Here is a 16,450-nt window from a genome sequence, read left to right on the forward strand (position 1 = left end):
ATAAGCGTCACTATTAGCCGTTGGAAAATGTCAAAGATCTCCATTCCTGTTCCTGCAATCTGAACTCTGTAGCTGGGCTTTTGTGTGGCTTGCTGATGGTGCCTTGCTTAAAGCTGAGGGGGGTTCGGCATAGGTTTGCTTGGGTCAGCACGGTCATGGTGATGTGCACAGATGCCCGCAGGAATGGTTTGATTATGCTTTTTGACAGACTGGCAATGTTTTTCTTAATCTGTGTTATTCTTCATGCATATTTGAGTTCTTGCTTGTTTTCTGGTGAGAAATTTTGGGATGTGGAGGGAGGGAAGCTGGACCTGGAGAAACATTCTCGAATTGCTCCTGCTAGAAGTTATGTTCATCCTCTGAGGCCCAACTAAGTGACACAGTGGACCAAGAGCCCCACTCAAAGGGACGCTGAGACAGAGGGAATGTTTCTTTCTAACCTCATTGCTACGGTGTTTCTGATTCAGAGCTGCTTTAGCAGTAATCACTGAAATGGCCCATTTGTGTGGTATGTACACCAATATTCAAGTCAGCAGATAAAAGCAGGAGGTGCTGTTCTTTTTCGTCATTTAAAAAATGAGGAAAAAACAGGCTGAGCTGCTTTAACTACTCTGCAGCAGGTCCATAGTTGATTCCCTGTAGTGACTTTATAAACCTTTGTTTACTTCTGCAGTTTTGCACGACTAAAGGATGTTTATGCCTTGTGCTGGGCTCTCCTTAGTCTTATGTAGAGCTTGAATGGTTAAGAGTTGGCTTAAAAAGGTGATGCAAAAAAAACCCCAGTCCTTTGCTGCTGGATCCATCTGCCTAAGGTCTGCTAAAGCATAGGGTGGTGAGTACTTTACAGAGACAAAGCAGAGACCTTTGAGAAATGAGACTCCTCAGATCAACTCTCTCACTTTCCCCAGCAGCAGCATTTTAATGTCTATGTGATGGGAGTTTTTCCTTTTATGAGTTTTAAAATTAGTTACTTTTCAATCTCAGTCACCTTTGAACTTCCTCTCTTCTAGTTTTATGAAAGAGCATAAAAAGAACAGCCTGATTGTACTGTATCTTTCTCTTGGATCCCCTTGTATCTCTCTGCTCTCTAAACTGAGCATGAAGTTTCTCCGGTCTTTCTCTGTCTGAACACTTACATGTGACTTCTTATCACCCATCTTTAGGCCCATCCCCTTTGTTTCAGCTCTGTCTGTTTTTAGTTAAGGTGACTGGAACTGAATATATTATCTCAGGTGATGACATTACTGTTACGTTCCCACCCATCCATTTTGCAACCTCACGTTTGTGCTTACTTCTTGGTTTTTAATGACCGCTTTTGCATTGAGAGCTAGAGCTTTCCTTACCAAACTCTCAGCACAGTTACTCTGCTCATTCATTAGCTGTGCCACTTAATTTATTGCTCTTCAAAATACAGACCCAGTTTGTTTTCCTACAAGTCTGTGTCCACTTGCATCTGTCAGGACAGAGTCTTGCCTGACCTGCTGGTGCTTGCCAGCCTGCAGAATTTTGAGTGACCTCTGACTTCTCTGGCCTGCAGAGAGTGAAATGATTTTGTCACTGGTTGCCCCTGGGAAGGTGATGCAGGGCTAGCTGCTTTTCCAGCTGGCTGCCTAGATTTAAGTACCGTGAGGCTGGAAGCTGCTTGCTGGGGGGCAAGGTTAAACCTCTGATGTTTGAGGTGGTGTGGGCAATGGCAGCTTGCAGATGAGGGGAGAAGATTTCTAGAAAGGGACCTGGGTTGACGTGTGTATTTGCATGGGGAAGGGAGCCACTTGCACATGAGCTGGGCTACTTGTACCCACCGACCTGTCACGGGGAGGGATGCTCTTCAAAGTGGGCTGGGTCAATCTGGGGGGAAGATGTAGTGGCTGGAAGGGTGGCAGAGAGGTGATGGGATGTGCAGGGGCTGAAATGCCTTGGTTTCCTCAGGACACCCCTCTTCCACCTCCCATCACCCCGGGGTGCGACTGCTCCTTGTCTTCTGTTCATCTACTTTACAGGTCCTGGGGTGCTGCTGGCTCTTTACCTCATGCACTGCGTCTTGCTTTTTGACTTGCTTCTGGCATGGAGGCTTTGGGGAAGTGCAAGGCATGTCCCAGCAGCTGCCTGCTTATGTAGCTTTTCTGCAGTGTCCTTGTCCCCACTTGCTGGTATCTCAGGCAGCTAAATGATTCCCCCAGAGGTTTTCTGTTTTTGATAAACTGAAAATGCCATTTGTGTTCTGGTTTTTGTTTTGTTTTGTTTATCTTGGCCACCTACTGTCCCAGTTTCATGACAGCCATCCTCATTTAAATTTGTTCCCTACCATCAGTAATTTATATTCCTTTATATCAGCTCCAGCAGAGTTAGCTTTTCATCTTCTGAAGGATTGTTGAGGTTGTAGAGAGATATGGGCAGGGACTGTGGATTTGTAGTGTGTGTATTTGGTGCCTCTGATCCATGGCAGAGGTCCTTGCAAGCTGTCATACCTACAGCTGATACCTGCGGTGTGACCTGTGTTGTCCCCTGAGCCTGTCCTCTTAGTCAGGCAGCATCTCTGCTCCATCATTTCTGGGAGGTCCACACACTCTGTCACTTTAAGATTTCCTAAATAACCTCTCATGACTTAATTTTTTCTTTCTTTTCACTTTTGACTCTCAGGAGTAGTTTCTTTATTTTGTGTGTTGGAAATCCCCCATTATAAAACTTAGAGTTGTGGTGTGTTTGTGCTTTCTGACCCTCGCTCCTTCCTCTGAAGGCACGGTAACTGATACTGCTTAATAACCCCTCACATCTTCTGAAGGTGGTCCTTTTTAAGAGCCAAGGGAGGATCTCTCCCCTGTGCCTCTGTGCTCTGGCTTGCATCGGTTAAGTGCCTGGGACTCTTCTCTAAAATCCTAGTTCTGATCATGATACTAAACCAGTTTTAGCTGCAGACACTGCTCATTTCTTAGAGTTAGCTGCTTCTTTGAATTCCTTTCCTGCTAAATGCGATGGTTTTGATAAGAGGCCACGGCCATCGCAGGGACCGCTGATGGCCTTTGCTTCTCAGGATTTACTTGTTTCCTCAAATGGAGTGCTGGAACAACTGAAAAAAGTCAGTTTAGCTGAGAGGCTAGAACGGAGGAAACATACCTGTGCTGCTGGTCTAGGGATGGGGGGAGCTGGCGAGGCTGAGGAGCCGTGACTGGTGGATGCAGAGCTCTGCCCCAGTGGAGGGTGAGGACACAGCCCTGGGCATCGCTACCCCGTTCCCACTGATCCCCCTCTCGGCAGGCAGATGGGAGAGAGCATTTCCAAAAGGGAGCCATGAGGGACTTGTGCTGTCTTGGCCTCTTGCTTCGTCCTCGTTGTGCCCTATCCCCATCTCCTCATTTCTGCACCGAAACTGGGGAGAGCCCTGGCCACCTTCCCAGAGGGCTGCTTCCCCACCCAGTAGGCAGCAGGGAGGGAGGGAAGGCAAGGCAGCCACACAGGGGCTGTATTCACCGTGCTGAGCACGAGGCTGAGGGTTTCCATAGCTCTGCTGCACTGATGTTCGCAGGGATGGCTGCTCGCTATGAAACTGCAAGGGTCAGGAGCGAGGCTTCCCTCGCTTACCAAAAAACACTGTTGTGTTGGCCAGAGGTAAGCAACAACAACTCTCTTCCCTTTAGCCATGGCAGGATAGCCTCTGCTGCAGCTTTGAAACTTAGCAGTAACCCATCCTGATTGCCTTTTTCCAACTTTTTTTTTTTTTTTTTAATTCTCTTTGCCCCAGTTACAGAAAGGGAAAAAAAATTCAGGCTCTTGAACCAGAATTCAGTCTCCAATAGAAGCTGTTCCTTGCCAGAAGTCAGTTGGTAGTTTTGGTAGTTTTACTTGCTGTGGGACAAACTGTAGTTGCTTGCAGCTACTGCACGGCAGCCTTTGAGCTCAGGGAAGTGATGTGGCTTCTCTGTTATTCAGAAATGGCAGGATTACAGTTTCATACTGGGCTATTTCTATGAGGAACGGGCTGTTTCATTTGGAAGTAGTTGTTTTGAATGTGCATAGTATTTCCAAGGTGTGATGAAAGGACTCTGAAAATGCAGTCTTTCTTCCAGCTCTTTTGGTTAGTCCAGCAAAAGCAATTAGTTTTCCCTGTGAACTGCCACCTTCCTTTTTTTTTATTTTTTTTTTTTTTTTTGAAGCATGTTATGCAGAAATCAAACTTGCTTGCAGACTTTCTTGCCTTGAAGAATAGTCGGTGCCCATCTCACTGTCTTGTGGGTTTTCTTGGGGTAAAAACCTTTTAGCCTGTATCAGCAAAGTGTCATGTTAACACAGAAAACACGTCATAGAAAAACATGGTAAGAAGTACAAAACCTAAATATCAGATCCCTGGGAAGTTATTTGTGGGTTTTGAAGTATGTTCTCCAACCCCAAAATGTTGGGATGGGTTTGATAAGATCAGTCTTCTTGCAAGGTGTCCAGCAGCTGTTCCCCAGAACCTGCATGCAGGATCCTCCTGCTTGGTGTCGCTACTGCATGGAAGCAGGAACTGTAACAGTGTGTGTGCTGCCTCAGTTGACTTTATTTTACTAAATATTGCATCCTTGAATGCTGGTTGTATAGGGAAATGCAGTTTTGGTTTGGGGTAGGTATGTGTGGTGTGGGGTTTTTTTCTTTTTTCCACATATTCCCTCACGTGTCAGACATAATGGCATCCTTGCATCAAACTGTTTATAGCCATGGCATAAAAGATAGAGGGAACTGCAATGTTTCCTAGGCCTGCTTTGTGCTGGAGAAATTGGCTGTGATTAACATTGGTCCTCTTAGCTGAGCTGCGCCACATTCCTTGCCTAACCATAGCTCCCTCTCTGCTCTTTGGTACACATCTGTCTGCGTGTCTCCTGCCTTTCTCTTCCCACTCCACAAGCCCTTTCTGGATCAGCCTTGGTTACCTTGGCCGTGGTAGGGTGCTTGCGACAAGGGACATTGGTGTGGCCACGCACTGTGGTGGTGACGGCATGGTTTAAACCAGCACCAGTGTGTGGCAGATGGTGGCGGCCATGGGAACCAGGCTGGCCCACCATTAAAATGCAGCGCTGCATGCTTGGCTCTTACCAGGGAGGTTTCTTCCAGCTGTTTGCTCGAGCTTTCCTTTGAAACATCCTCTCCAGCCACAAATCAGCAGGCGGTGCATTTCTGTGGGATGCAGACGTGCAAGCAAGAGATGTCTGCTCAAGCTCTGCTGCCTGGAATGGGGATGCTGCTCCAAGGGCTTGCAGGGTACCTCAGGGAGAGCTTTTCCAGATTATCCCAGCCTCCGTCTACTGCTCTGGGAACTGTGGGATTGATAACTGAGAGATGTTGAAGCTGAATGGAGTGGGTAATGTAGTAATGGGATAGACGTGCAGTTCTGCTAGCTGCAAGTCGACGTGGCTTGTGGGGTGTGTGCCTGGTCTGGGCTCCGCTGGGGGGGATGCAGAGAAGTGATGTTAAGTAATGGAGCGTAGGTATAAGTGCAACCTTACAGGGACTGCCTCTGAAAGGCATGCAGAAGGCTGGGTTCTTTTTTTCAGCTTGCTGATGGATCCACTGACAGACCATGATTGCACATGTGGTGGTCTGCTGCTCCACCGGGTCAGCAGGTTTAGTTTTCCATCCACCAGGTGAGAAAGAAAAGCCTTGAGAGCCGGGGAAACGGGGCAGAAGAGTGCAGGCCAGAACAGACTGGGTCGCTATTTGAATAACTCAGCAGTGAATGGCTACCTACGCGTTTTCAGTTAAGATCCTCTAAATGTTGTGTGTTGCATCGAGCACAAGTTTGAGTTTGCTGTTCTGAATCCTTAAGCTTATTCCTGTTACCGTTATCTCTTAACCTTTGGCTTTTATGGTTCCCGCTTCCAGAAGGTGATGGCAACTTTATGGTCTTTGCATTTGTCCTTAGGCCATCTGTGAGCTGCTGGAACCTAATCAGCTCATGGCTTTGTAAGTAGCAATAATAATAATAACAGCAGCAATAATCTGTTGTCTCTGTCATTATCTGATGTGCTGTATACATGCTTCTACAATAATACAGGTCAAAGAGGTTGAGACAGCCAACCTGACCCCAGATTTGTTGTATTTTAGATCCACATTATGGTGAACTAATGGGCTTAGTCACCTGTTTGATGGACTTCTCTTTCTTCTCAAAGGATGGATCTGCTCTGAAGTAAAGCTTTGCAAAAACTGGGAAGTGCCGCATCAAAGCTCTTGAATTTGGACCACTTCCAGGCCTGACATCCAGAAACTCATCCCTATGGGTGGTAAATATAAAGAGGTAAGCTCTTTCAAGTGTCCTGGAGGAAAAGTGCAAGGACGCATCATAGCTGAGTACTTGAAGCTGCTGTTGAACATGCCAGATTTGTCAAGCCCTAGGGTGCAGGGCTGGCTTGGCTAACACCAGAGGCTGCGTACAGTCCCCTAGTTACTAGAATTGTCTCCTTATATGAAATATGCTGCTTTGCCTGGGTAGTGAGCGAGGAGGAAGGCAGGATGCCCTGTGTCAAGAGCACTTATTTTGAAAAGCTCTTGAACTTGCAGTAAATCAGAAGGTCTGGGGAAACTTATATAGCCTTTTAATTAGCGGGACGCCAGCTTTTTAGGGTATGCTGCTTTGGCTGACTGTTCTGTATGCTGCTTTTTGTTCTGACTGTCTTGCGGTAGGGAGGTAGTAACGTGTTTGGGTGTTGGGGTTTTTTGGGCTTTTTTGGAGCAGGGGGAGGGAAAGCAAATTGTGGTGTGGCAAATCAGAAGCAGAACTAATTGTGCACATGTATTCCATTACACCCCGGGCTGGTTTATTCCTAATCCTGAGAGTCTGCTCATTCTTCTTGACATGGGAGGCCATGTACATGTAGGACCTGTTGACCCACTAAAAGTGAACCTTAAAGGTAGTATCAGGAAGCACTTCTGGAGCTAATATTAATGTAACTAATACTGTGCTGCAGGCCAGGCAGTCATCTGTTGGAAATGGGTCACTGAAGCTAAACAAATTCACGCTGTCTGAGGCTCTGACCCATATGTAGATTTCAAACCGAGTGAACAAATTGTGAGGGTGCTATTTTTGCATTTACTTTGAATTCGAAACGATTACACAGTCTCCATTCTTAGTCAGTCAGACTTCTAGTAGTAGTGGATTTTTCTTAAAGGACTTGGGAGAATGACTCAAGGTTGAAAACTGGGACAAACAAGTTTATTTTTTTTCTGTCAGATGGCATCTGCAGCCTTAAACAAATTATCTATTTGTTTGTTATTTTTAAAACTAGCCTGGAAATGAAAGACAGCTGCCTGCTTCTGTTTTCCTGCTTGAATTCATTTTCCAACCTAGACCCATGAGATTGGCAAAATTTCCATTGGGACCCAAGAGAAGTTGCTGTTTGGGAAGAGTGGCTGCTGGTGGGAGCAAGGCTCCTTTGTGCTACCCTCAAGGCTATAACTGTAGCCCTGGAGGCATTTGGCAGGAGTATGACCTTCTTTTTCTGTAGTAGCTAATGTCAGAGGGCTTTATAGCTTCCTTGCCCAGCAGAGAGGAGAAGGAAAGGGACAGAGATGCTGCAACTTCTTGTGGCACCTACAGCGCTGAGTTTTCGGTGGTGATAGATGGCCCTAGTCGCTGCACGTGGTGACTGTGTTTACTTGCGTTCTGCTCAGTAAATCAACTTCCCCTAAGATTTATTCTGACTTGCTGAACCATCTGAGCAGCTTTCAACTGCTGCCCTTTTTTTTTTTTAAAATGGAAAAGAAAAAACCCGACTTGATTAACTCCTTCCTACCCCTCCCACCTTTCTGTAAGTGTGGAATTTCCCTCCCGCAGTGACAAGTAGCTAAAGGGCAGGATTGGTGGCATTCAGAGCGGTATCAGGGACTAGTGGCTTGTGGACTGCAAATCACAGGGCTAGAAACTGGAGAAACTTCCCAGACTGCTCTTGGAAAGGGTGTTTATAGCTCCATGTATGGAGATGTGCCTGACAACTACATTATTGGTATTACTGTTTAAGTATTGAGAGATGTTAGGAGAGAAAAGATGACTGTAGGCAAGGCATTGCCGGGCAGATGCCTCCTTTCCAAAACCACCGTGCCTGTGTGAGGGAAAGACGTTTGGCCCTGCTGCTCCGTGTCCTCTCCCCGGGTGCAAAGTGGGCTCTGCATGGCCATCTGGCTGGCACGAGCACTGAAAGGAGCATGTGGCTTTTGAATAGCTGGCAAAGGGTGCGAGATAAGGGGTATCTTGCAAGGAACTAAGCCTAACCTAAAGCTTTCTCTCCAGAACAAGCCCTCCACAGGTCCTTGCACATTCTCTGGGGGGCTGCCTGCCTGCTATGAGCCCCAATGCTCCCGTGAGTCTGTGGTGGTGGGGACTGTTGGAGACAGAGAAGCGTGTCTCTTCCTCTGCTGCAGGCTGCGTGTCAGCAGCCTGTTCTGCTCCAAGCACAGCTGTGCTGTCAGTGAGTGTCACTGGGTTAATGGAGTATGTCGAGGGACCGAGGGCAAGGTTTGGCAGTGAGCTACTGACTTGTCAGGCCTGGGGAAGTGGTATGTAACAGCTCAGCTTCTCACACAGAATGAGCCTCTGGCTTGGGGCTGTGGTTTTTATGTTTATGTGTATATATACACACACATATGCAGAATATGTATTTTTGTATATAATTGAAATGACTTGGATGGCTGATGGCAACACTGGGTTCAGGAATTTGTATTTCTGAAAACAGACAGCCTGGTGATAACATGAGGTGCAGGGGATGAGCAGGGTCATGACAGTAAGGGACGGCACTTTGAACGCAGCGCATGAGCAGAGGATGGTGACTGGGAGACGGCAGCATTGTCTGCTGATGGGGGGAGATGTCCCTCCAGCAGAAACAGAAGTTAAGGGGCTGGAAGGGCTTGAGCAGAACTGTTGCTTGGACATCAGCAGCATCTGGTACCAGTGTTAAGTGGTCTCATTCATGGCAGTCCCAGCCCTCAAGTTGATGGTGTAACATTGCTTGAAGGGGTCTTGATCTGAGACCCTTGCTTTCTCCTGACATAGTGAAACAGGTGTGTCCTGGGATGAGGGAGTGGTTCGTGGGGTTTGGTGGGAAGGGCTTATTGCCATGTTCTGCTGCTTCTAAGTCCTGTTGTCTGTCCTTTTGTCAGAGAAAGGGTTGGAGAGGTGTAAGGAAACCTTTCTACCTTTCATTGAATGACAAAGTAAACAATACTTTTCTGCTTTGGCAAGTTTTTCCCTTCTGATTTGGTGTGTCATTTCCCCTTGCCAGTTTCAAGGCCACTCTGAGAAGCCCCTAAGCATCCAACAGAGGGAAACCTTGAAATACCAAGATCTGCTAGGTTCAAACCAGCCTGCTGAAGGGTGTGCTGGGGAGCCCCTAGCTGTGAATCATAGAAACCCAGTGGATGCAGAGCTCTGTAAGGTGCTACCTTGCGCTGGTGGGGACCCAGCTGGAGCCATTCGTGCATGTATATCCTTAGTTGTTCCTGCAGCTGGGGGTTGGTGATATACAGTAGCTCCTTGATGTACCCTCTTTAGTACTCTTGCTGGTCTTTCTCCCTTGTGAAGTGTCTTCACCTGCCCAGTTAGAGGAGGGTACTGGGTCTGCCTCACTTTCTTTCTGCCCTGCAGGCTGGATGCAAAGGAGGAAGCATGGTAAAGGCAGCATCTTCCCAGGATCCATGGGCTCTTTGAGAGATGATCAGAGGGAGGCCAGATGATCTGCACAACACACACACCACTGTTTCTCGTCCGCAAAGGCAGCATCAGAGCGTTCTCCCCAGCCCTGTGCCGCCCAGCTTGCCCGATCGTTTCCGGATGTTTCGCAGCTGCGAGTGGGAGGTCCTGGAGCGATCCCTCAATATCCTCCAGGCCAGCGACTTTTACTGGGGCCCCTTGTCTGTGGGGGAGGCTCATGCCAAGCTCCAGCGGGAGCCTGTCGGCACCTACTTGGTGCGGGACAGCTCGCAGGGGAACTGCTTGTTCAGCCTGAGCGTGCGGATGCCGACGGGGCCCGTCAGCCTCCGAATCTCTTTCCAGGAGGGCTATTTCCGCCTGAAGAACTGGTTTTCGGACTGTGTGGTCCGGCTGCTGGAGCTGGTGGTGGCGGGGACCCGGAACAACCCCTTGCACTTTGATGAGATGGGGGGAACCCCCTTGGTTTTCTCTGAGCCCCTGTGCCGGAGCCGCCGGGCAGTGCCCACGCTGCGAGAACTGTGCTGCCGGAGCCTGCCCACTGGTGCCGTGACGGGGGATGGAGCAAGGCTGGGGGGCTCCTTGGGGATGCGCCCAAGGGAGGAGGTGGTCTCAGCCCCGGGTGGAAGGGGAGGGTCAGAGGGGAGTGTTGTCCCCAGCCCCTCTCTGTCCTGGGCTGGGAGATGATGCCATGTGCATGGGAGACAAAGGGAGGTGCTTGTTATGTGGCTGTTTTGGTGGGATGCACACCACACCAGTGGGGCTGGAGCGGCTGCTGGGAGAGGAAGGGGAGGGCAGGGGGACCAGGGCTTGAACCCGCTGGCTGTGACAGCTCTGTCCTTGTACATGCACAGCATGTGTGGCCTTCCCCAGAGATGTCTGAGGTAAAGCCAAATCTGAAGAGCAGAGACAACCCCCCCCCCCCCCCCCCAAGTCCTGATCTGTGCACCATTTATAATTTATAAGCTTGAGAAGAAGGCGAGTTGCCTGTCCTCCCAGGTCAGCCCTGTGTTTTCCTCTACCCCAAAATGCCCAAGCTCGTTTCTGCTACAAATCTGCCCTCGTGAAGTGGTGCAGCTGAGTCTGGTCCCACAGCAGTGCAGCTTGGGCATCGGTGAGCGTGACCCCTGTGCTGACTGGATACCCACATAGCTGTGGTGGAGTGAGAGCACGTTTTGCTCCTTGCAATGCGAATGCGATGCATGCCACTTCAGAGGCCAGCGTTTGCACTAGAGGGAACCTGTTGCAGCCATGTATGATATGTGCAGCTTCACTGGCTTTTGCATTGCTTTATTTAAACAGATTTTTGGGAGTGTAGGTGAGTTGCGTTATACTAAGGCCATGGTATTCCTGTGGAGGTAACCCTGGTCTGGAGAGTTGGGTCTGAAGAGATGGGATCCAGCGCCCTTTCTTATGCTCATCTGATAGTATGCTGCTGCCACCTACAGAGCATAAAAAGACGTTTCAGTTTTGCCTCCAAAAAGACAAAGAATCTTCTATATACGACTTTTAAAAATTTTAATAAATGTGGTTTTATACTTATTTTTAAAAGTCAATGAGTACATGACAGTATTTTCATTCCCTTGCAGTGTTGGAAACCCGGTTAGTTTAGTGGCAAGACACGGCAATCAAACTGAAACCAAACAAGTGAATTTCTTATAAAGACCAAAAGCAGAACATAAGTGAATGGTACTAGCTGGGAACAATAAACTTAATTCATCTTGGAGTGTAATCAAGTAAAGAATTTTCTAAACAGAAGATACTTCCTAAAAACTTAAGGGTGAGATTTTCAGCAGTATTTTTAGTACCTTAAAATTTGTACTGAGTGTTTGAAAGAAGCATGAGTAATTCAAGATCCTAGAATAGGGCACAGCATCAGTGAAGTTGAGCTGGTGAGGATGAGTACAAATGAGAGGAACAGAGTCGACTTAAATAGGGTTATGGTTCATTTGAGGGGTGCAGGCACTTTGAAATAAGTGACTGAAAACAGCTACGTGAAAGGAGAAGTTCAGATACTGTAAAATTTGAGCCAAACTGTTTTGTGTGCCGGTAAGCATCCATAGCCAGGCAGGAAGCCTGCTGAGCTCACGCTGACTTTCCCCTTCAGACCTGTACAGGGGAAAAAAGCCAAACATGGGGAGACATTACTCTGAATTTGCTCTTTTGGGTTCAGGTATCTTATCTGAGGAACCAAAGCATGCGATCAGCACAGAGAGAGATACAGGGTGTGATTCATTACAGGAGCCTAACTTTGACACTCTGAATTATTCTCTGGAGGGCTCTGTTGCTCTGCTGATGGTAAGGTGCCTGGCCTCCTATCTCGGGGCATTGGCTTATGAACCAAGGTAGTTAAATAAATGCCAGAGAAGTGGCCATCTTCTTGCAGGCTGCTTCTCTTGCTCTCTGGGAGGCCAGGGGCAGCTCGGTGGCCCTGCAGCTGCTGCGGCTCTCAGCCCAGTGCAAAAGCATGAGCTGGGATTGTTCGCTATCACAGGGTTTGCGTGCACTGTGGTGGCTGATGTGGGTATGGTGTTGCTTGCTGCTGGAGCTGTAATCTCGTGCAGGGCCAGGGCAAAAAGCTAAGCAGGTAATTGCATCTGTCATGGTCACTGGGTCCATTAGAGGTGGTGAATTGGAGCCCTCAGATGCCCGAGTCAGGCTGTGATGCCCTGGGTGAGAGCTGGGGTGCCCTGCTTACCCCACGCAGTGTCATGAGGGGAGCTGGGGTTCAACCCACCCTGAGAGAATAGTACTGTGCATCCCCTGCTCAAACACATACCTGTCGCTCGGGGTTATTGGTATCTCCACCTCCTGAAGCAGTCCTGTCCAGGTACTGTAACCCATGCAAGGACCAGGGGTCTTGGCAGACAGCGAAGCTGAATCCTGCAGGCTGCCTGGCAGCAAAGGCCAGCAGCATCCTGGGCTGCATTAACAGGAGCACCACCAGCAGATGAACAGAGTGATTACCTCCCTGTACTCACCATTTCTTAGACCCCAGTTAGAATATTGCATCCAGTTTTGGGCTCCCTGGTGCAACAAAAATGTAATAAATTGGAGTGAGGTTGGGATGGGGGGTGACCCAAAGAAGCTCAGGGGGCTGGAGCACTTGCCTTGCAAGGAGAGGCTGAGGAAGCTGGGAGCTTCCTGGGAGCTTCCGTGCTCAGCCTGGAGAGGAGATAGCTCGGAGGGACCTAACAGCAGCTTGCCTGTACCTATGAGGAGGTTAGCAAGGAGCCAGGCTCGCTACAGTGCTGTACAGCAGGAGAACGAGACACAGTGGACATAGGGGAAACAAGTCCAGGCTGGCTATGAGGAGACCCTTTTTCCCATGAGGGTAGTCTGGGTGGGAGGTGGATTGCCTGGAGAGGTTTTGTGGTCTCCATGCTTGGAAGTTTTCAAGACCCAGCTGGGTCAAGCCTGGAGCAACCTGATGTACCTCAGAGATGGCCCTGGTGTGAGCCCCGGGTTGGATTAGCAGGAACCTCCTGGGGTCTCTTCCCCTGTGAATAGCTCTGCGGTCCTGCATTTTCATAGGGCAGGGAGGTGGGACTGGCCATGGAGGAGGTGGTGGGGCAGAGGGGGGGTGGTCTCTGCACTGGGAGTGTGCTGCTGGGGTGCTGGACCAGGATAGTGGTGTGGTGTGCTGGTAGAGGGAAAACCTCCCGTGCTGTGTGGAGCATTCCCAGGCCACACACGTGCTCTGGGTGCTGCTGCCTGCCATGGATTTGGCCTGGTGTGGGACACCATCCCATTGTTCACCCTCAGTGCTCTTTGTGCAGAGCTCTGGCAGAGTGCAAGTCCCCTGTAGCTCCTATGCCTGCCCTGCCAGCCCCTGTCGGCATCTCAGGTGGCCCCGGGCACCTGTGTTTGGGGCTGTTCCTTGGCTCTTGGGTGAAGCCCCTGCCTCAATGGGGTCAGCCACACAGCTGCCCTCCCTCTCTGCCTGCTGCGGGAGGAGTGGGACTGGGTCTGCGGCCCCAGGCACCCTGCCTGTCCCCTCAATCCTTTTCTTCTCTGGGGGCGTTGTTGCAGAGGCGCCTTGGCTGCCTTCCCACCTTCCCTTCAGAAACCAGGGAGGGGGGGAAGGAGCAGGCTAATTTCTTCCACGTTTATAACAGAGTCCAGGAATGCTTCTCTTTTATGGCCACGGTTATAGCTCACTGAGGGAAGAGCTTTCTAACCAGATTGTTCTGACCTGGCTGTGAACTGTTCTCATTTGGCTGAAAATGAGCATCTTGAGTTGTATGGCTGGGGGCTGCAGAAGAGTCCTGTTTGCGGCCAGGATTGTGCTTTAGGAAAATCACACAAAGGGAGGAGGAAATAGTTTGGATTTTAATAAAGTCTACTTTATTTTGTTAATTTACTTTTTTTTTTAATTGCACAGCAAGTGCTCGTCTCCGTCTTACAAGTAAGTCAATTCCATGCAGGGCTGTAGCGAATTGATTTGAGATCTATGAATGAAAAACAGTGAATGACTGCCAAGCATTTTTATATTATGGAAGTTTAAAGCACGTTATGGGTGAGCATCCTCATTATTCCTGAGGAGAGGTCACTTTGCAGATCAGGATTGGTGCAAGAAAGGAAACCAATTTGGGAAGAACAGGAACATGAAAAGTGCATCAGCTGCAGCAGGTGTTAGAGTCCTTCTTTTTCTGCTTGGATGTTGGAAGAGAAACCTTTTTCTTTCAACTCTTGAGAAAAAGGTGTACAAAGCAAAAAGCATGAAGAGTTTACTTCCATGGGGTGACTGCAAATGATGTCCTGCTGCTTTCATTAATGAGTGGGAGAAGTTCACTTTAATCACTCTGCCTCTGAACCAGTCCCTCTGCCATGTAGGAGCAGCTCCTGGTGGTCTGTATCCAAGCGTTTCTTTTGGTGGCTCCTAAAGGGACTTACAAAGAAATTACAAACTTCCTCACAACCTCCTGAGCGCCATTCGGGGAGTAGAAGAAAATTGTTTGCATTTTTATATGTTATGTTATACATTTCTCCAGCTGACTGACTTCAGTTTGTCGAGGAAACTTACACAGCCTCACAGATGGGTTTTTTCAACCATTCTTCCTAACAACAGAAGTTGAAAAGTTTAGTCCTTGTGAGAGGGGCTTCCTCTACCAGGCTGCAAAGGGCCTGGATTTCAGTCCCAACACGCCGCAGGCATCCAGCAGGAAACTGCTCTTCATCTGCTCCCAACTAGCTGTCTGTTAGCGGTGCTCTGTGGCCCCAGGGGTTAATTTCCCAAAATCCTTCGCTGAAACTTGTTAATAACTTCCATATGTACCCATGTGTGTGCACAGGAGGGGCCCCACAGCCAGCAGCTCTTGTAATAATACTTGGTTACCTCTGACTTAAGGGTCTGTATGCCATTAGGGACCTGCCTCAGTGGATTGGGATTCACCGAAAAACACAAGTTTGTGCAAAAGCATTTCAAAAAACATGTATTAACATTTGGGCATCCTCAGTGTTTGGAAATGAGCTCCTCCTAGGTAGTCAAGGTTCAAAATAAAACCTTCTGTGTACACACAGCTGGGTCTCAGTTTTGGACCCTTACCCTGATGTCCCTCTGAAAACGTGTATTTGCATCATTAGTCTTTAAAAGTGCTAAACCCCTTAATTTACAAGAATACCTTGGTTAGCAGAATGTGATGGCTTTGTCTAATTGAGTTCTTTTGCACCAATTCCTTAGATGTTTGCCATCTCTAAAGTTAGAATAACTGCATGCACTGGAGCTTTCTGCCTGCCCTGTACCATTGCCTGGTGCAGCGGCAGGGCTACTGAGGGCAGTGTTCAAAGAGAGCACAGGTGTCAAAGGGAGAGGGAGATGCAGCAGAACTGCTCTGCGACTCTTGATGCCTCCCTGCAGAGCTGCCCGGGTCTCTGCGTGCTCCCTCTGCCTTGTGATCTCAGCTGGGGCTGGCGGAGCTGGGGTTTTGATTCAGGCAAAGCAGAGTACTTCCAAACGCTTCCTGTGTAAGGGCTGGCTCAATAGACTAGGACTCTTCAGCCAGAAAAGAGATGGCTGAGGTCTGTGGCAGAGATCCGTGAAGCCTAAATGCCATGGAGTAGGCAACCAAGTGTGTTTTCTTAAAAAAAACAAGGAGGCATCCAATGAAATACTCAAGTGCAAGACTCTAAAGAAACAAAAGGAGACATTTCTTCACGTGACATATAGCTTAAGCTGTGGAAGTCCCTGCCACAGGCCACCGGCGAGGCTAACCTCTTTGTGGGTACATGGGGGTTAATGGTGATTAATAGAGCACCTCTGGAGGAGGAAAAGCTGAGTCGGGAAATAGGAGAGAGGTGGGATCCAGGTGCAGCTTTGAGCTCTGTGCCTTGTTGGGCACACCTCTGCTATGGCAGGAGTGCGGGAGCAAGCCAGCCTAAGCGCAGTCTTCAACTCAACAGTATGGGGTGCAACCCAGGCCAGCACCTCAGCAGGGGATAACTGTGCTGAGCTCAGAGCATTCATGGAGCTCTTGTACCTGTGCTGGGGCCTCTTGAGGCAGAGGGCATGTCTGCATGTGGCAGACCCGTACACCCACCCATACAGTGTGCAGTTGCATGCCCTAGCAGCGGTTTGATGGCAGCCCCAGCAGGAGCAGTCCTCAGGCGCTTCTTCCCGGCTTTCATGAGCAGAAAAATTGGGACACCCATCTGATGCCTGGAGGCAATCACCAGCACAGGCTGGGGAGAAAAATGTGGCCATGGTCCACAATGAGTGAAAGAGTCTGACTTGTCAGCAGAGGGCATCAGGGGAGGCCGGCATCAGGGGAGGCCAGCACCAGC

At 49.0% G+C, this 16,450-nt stretch overlaps 1 protein-coding gene across 7 annotated transcripts in view; it reads left to right on the forward strand.

The window, feature by feature from the left end:
• The window catches only part of LOC115352708 (suppressor of cytokine signaling 1-like), a 28,797-nt gene extending 15,588 nt beyond the window's left edge, over nucleotides 1-13,209 (forward strand). For 6 of the 7 annotated variants that reach the window (XM_030041281.2, XM_030041280.2, XM_030041283.1 and 3 more), the window contains 2 exons: nucleotides 6,141-6,265; nucleotides 9,605-13,209. In XM_030041281.2, the coding sequence (XP_029897141.1) occupies nucleotides 9,671-10,354 (684 nt within the window). In that variant the 5' untranslated portion in view covers nucleotides 6,141-6,265; nucleotides 9,605-9,670 and the 3' untranslated portion in view covers nucleotides 10,355-13,209. Of the gene's footprint in view, nucleotides 1-5,891; nucleotides 5,935-6,140; nucleotides 6,266-9,604 lie in introns of those variants that run through there. The other variant, XM_030041285.1, reaches the window with a different exon arrangement.
• The last annotated feature ends 3,241 nt before the right edge of the window (nucleotides 13,210-16,450 follow it).

Source organism: Aquila chrysaetos, chromosome 17 (assembly GCF_900496995.4).
Source record: "Aquila chrysaetos chrysaetos chromosome 17, bAquChr1.4, whole genome shotgun sequence".
NCBI lineage: Eukaryota > Metazoa > Chordata > Aves > Accipitriformes > Accipitridae > Aquila > Aquila chrysaetos.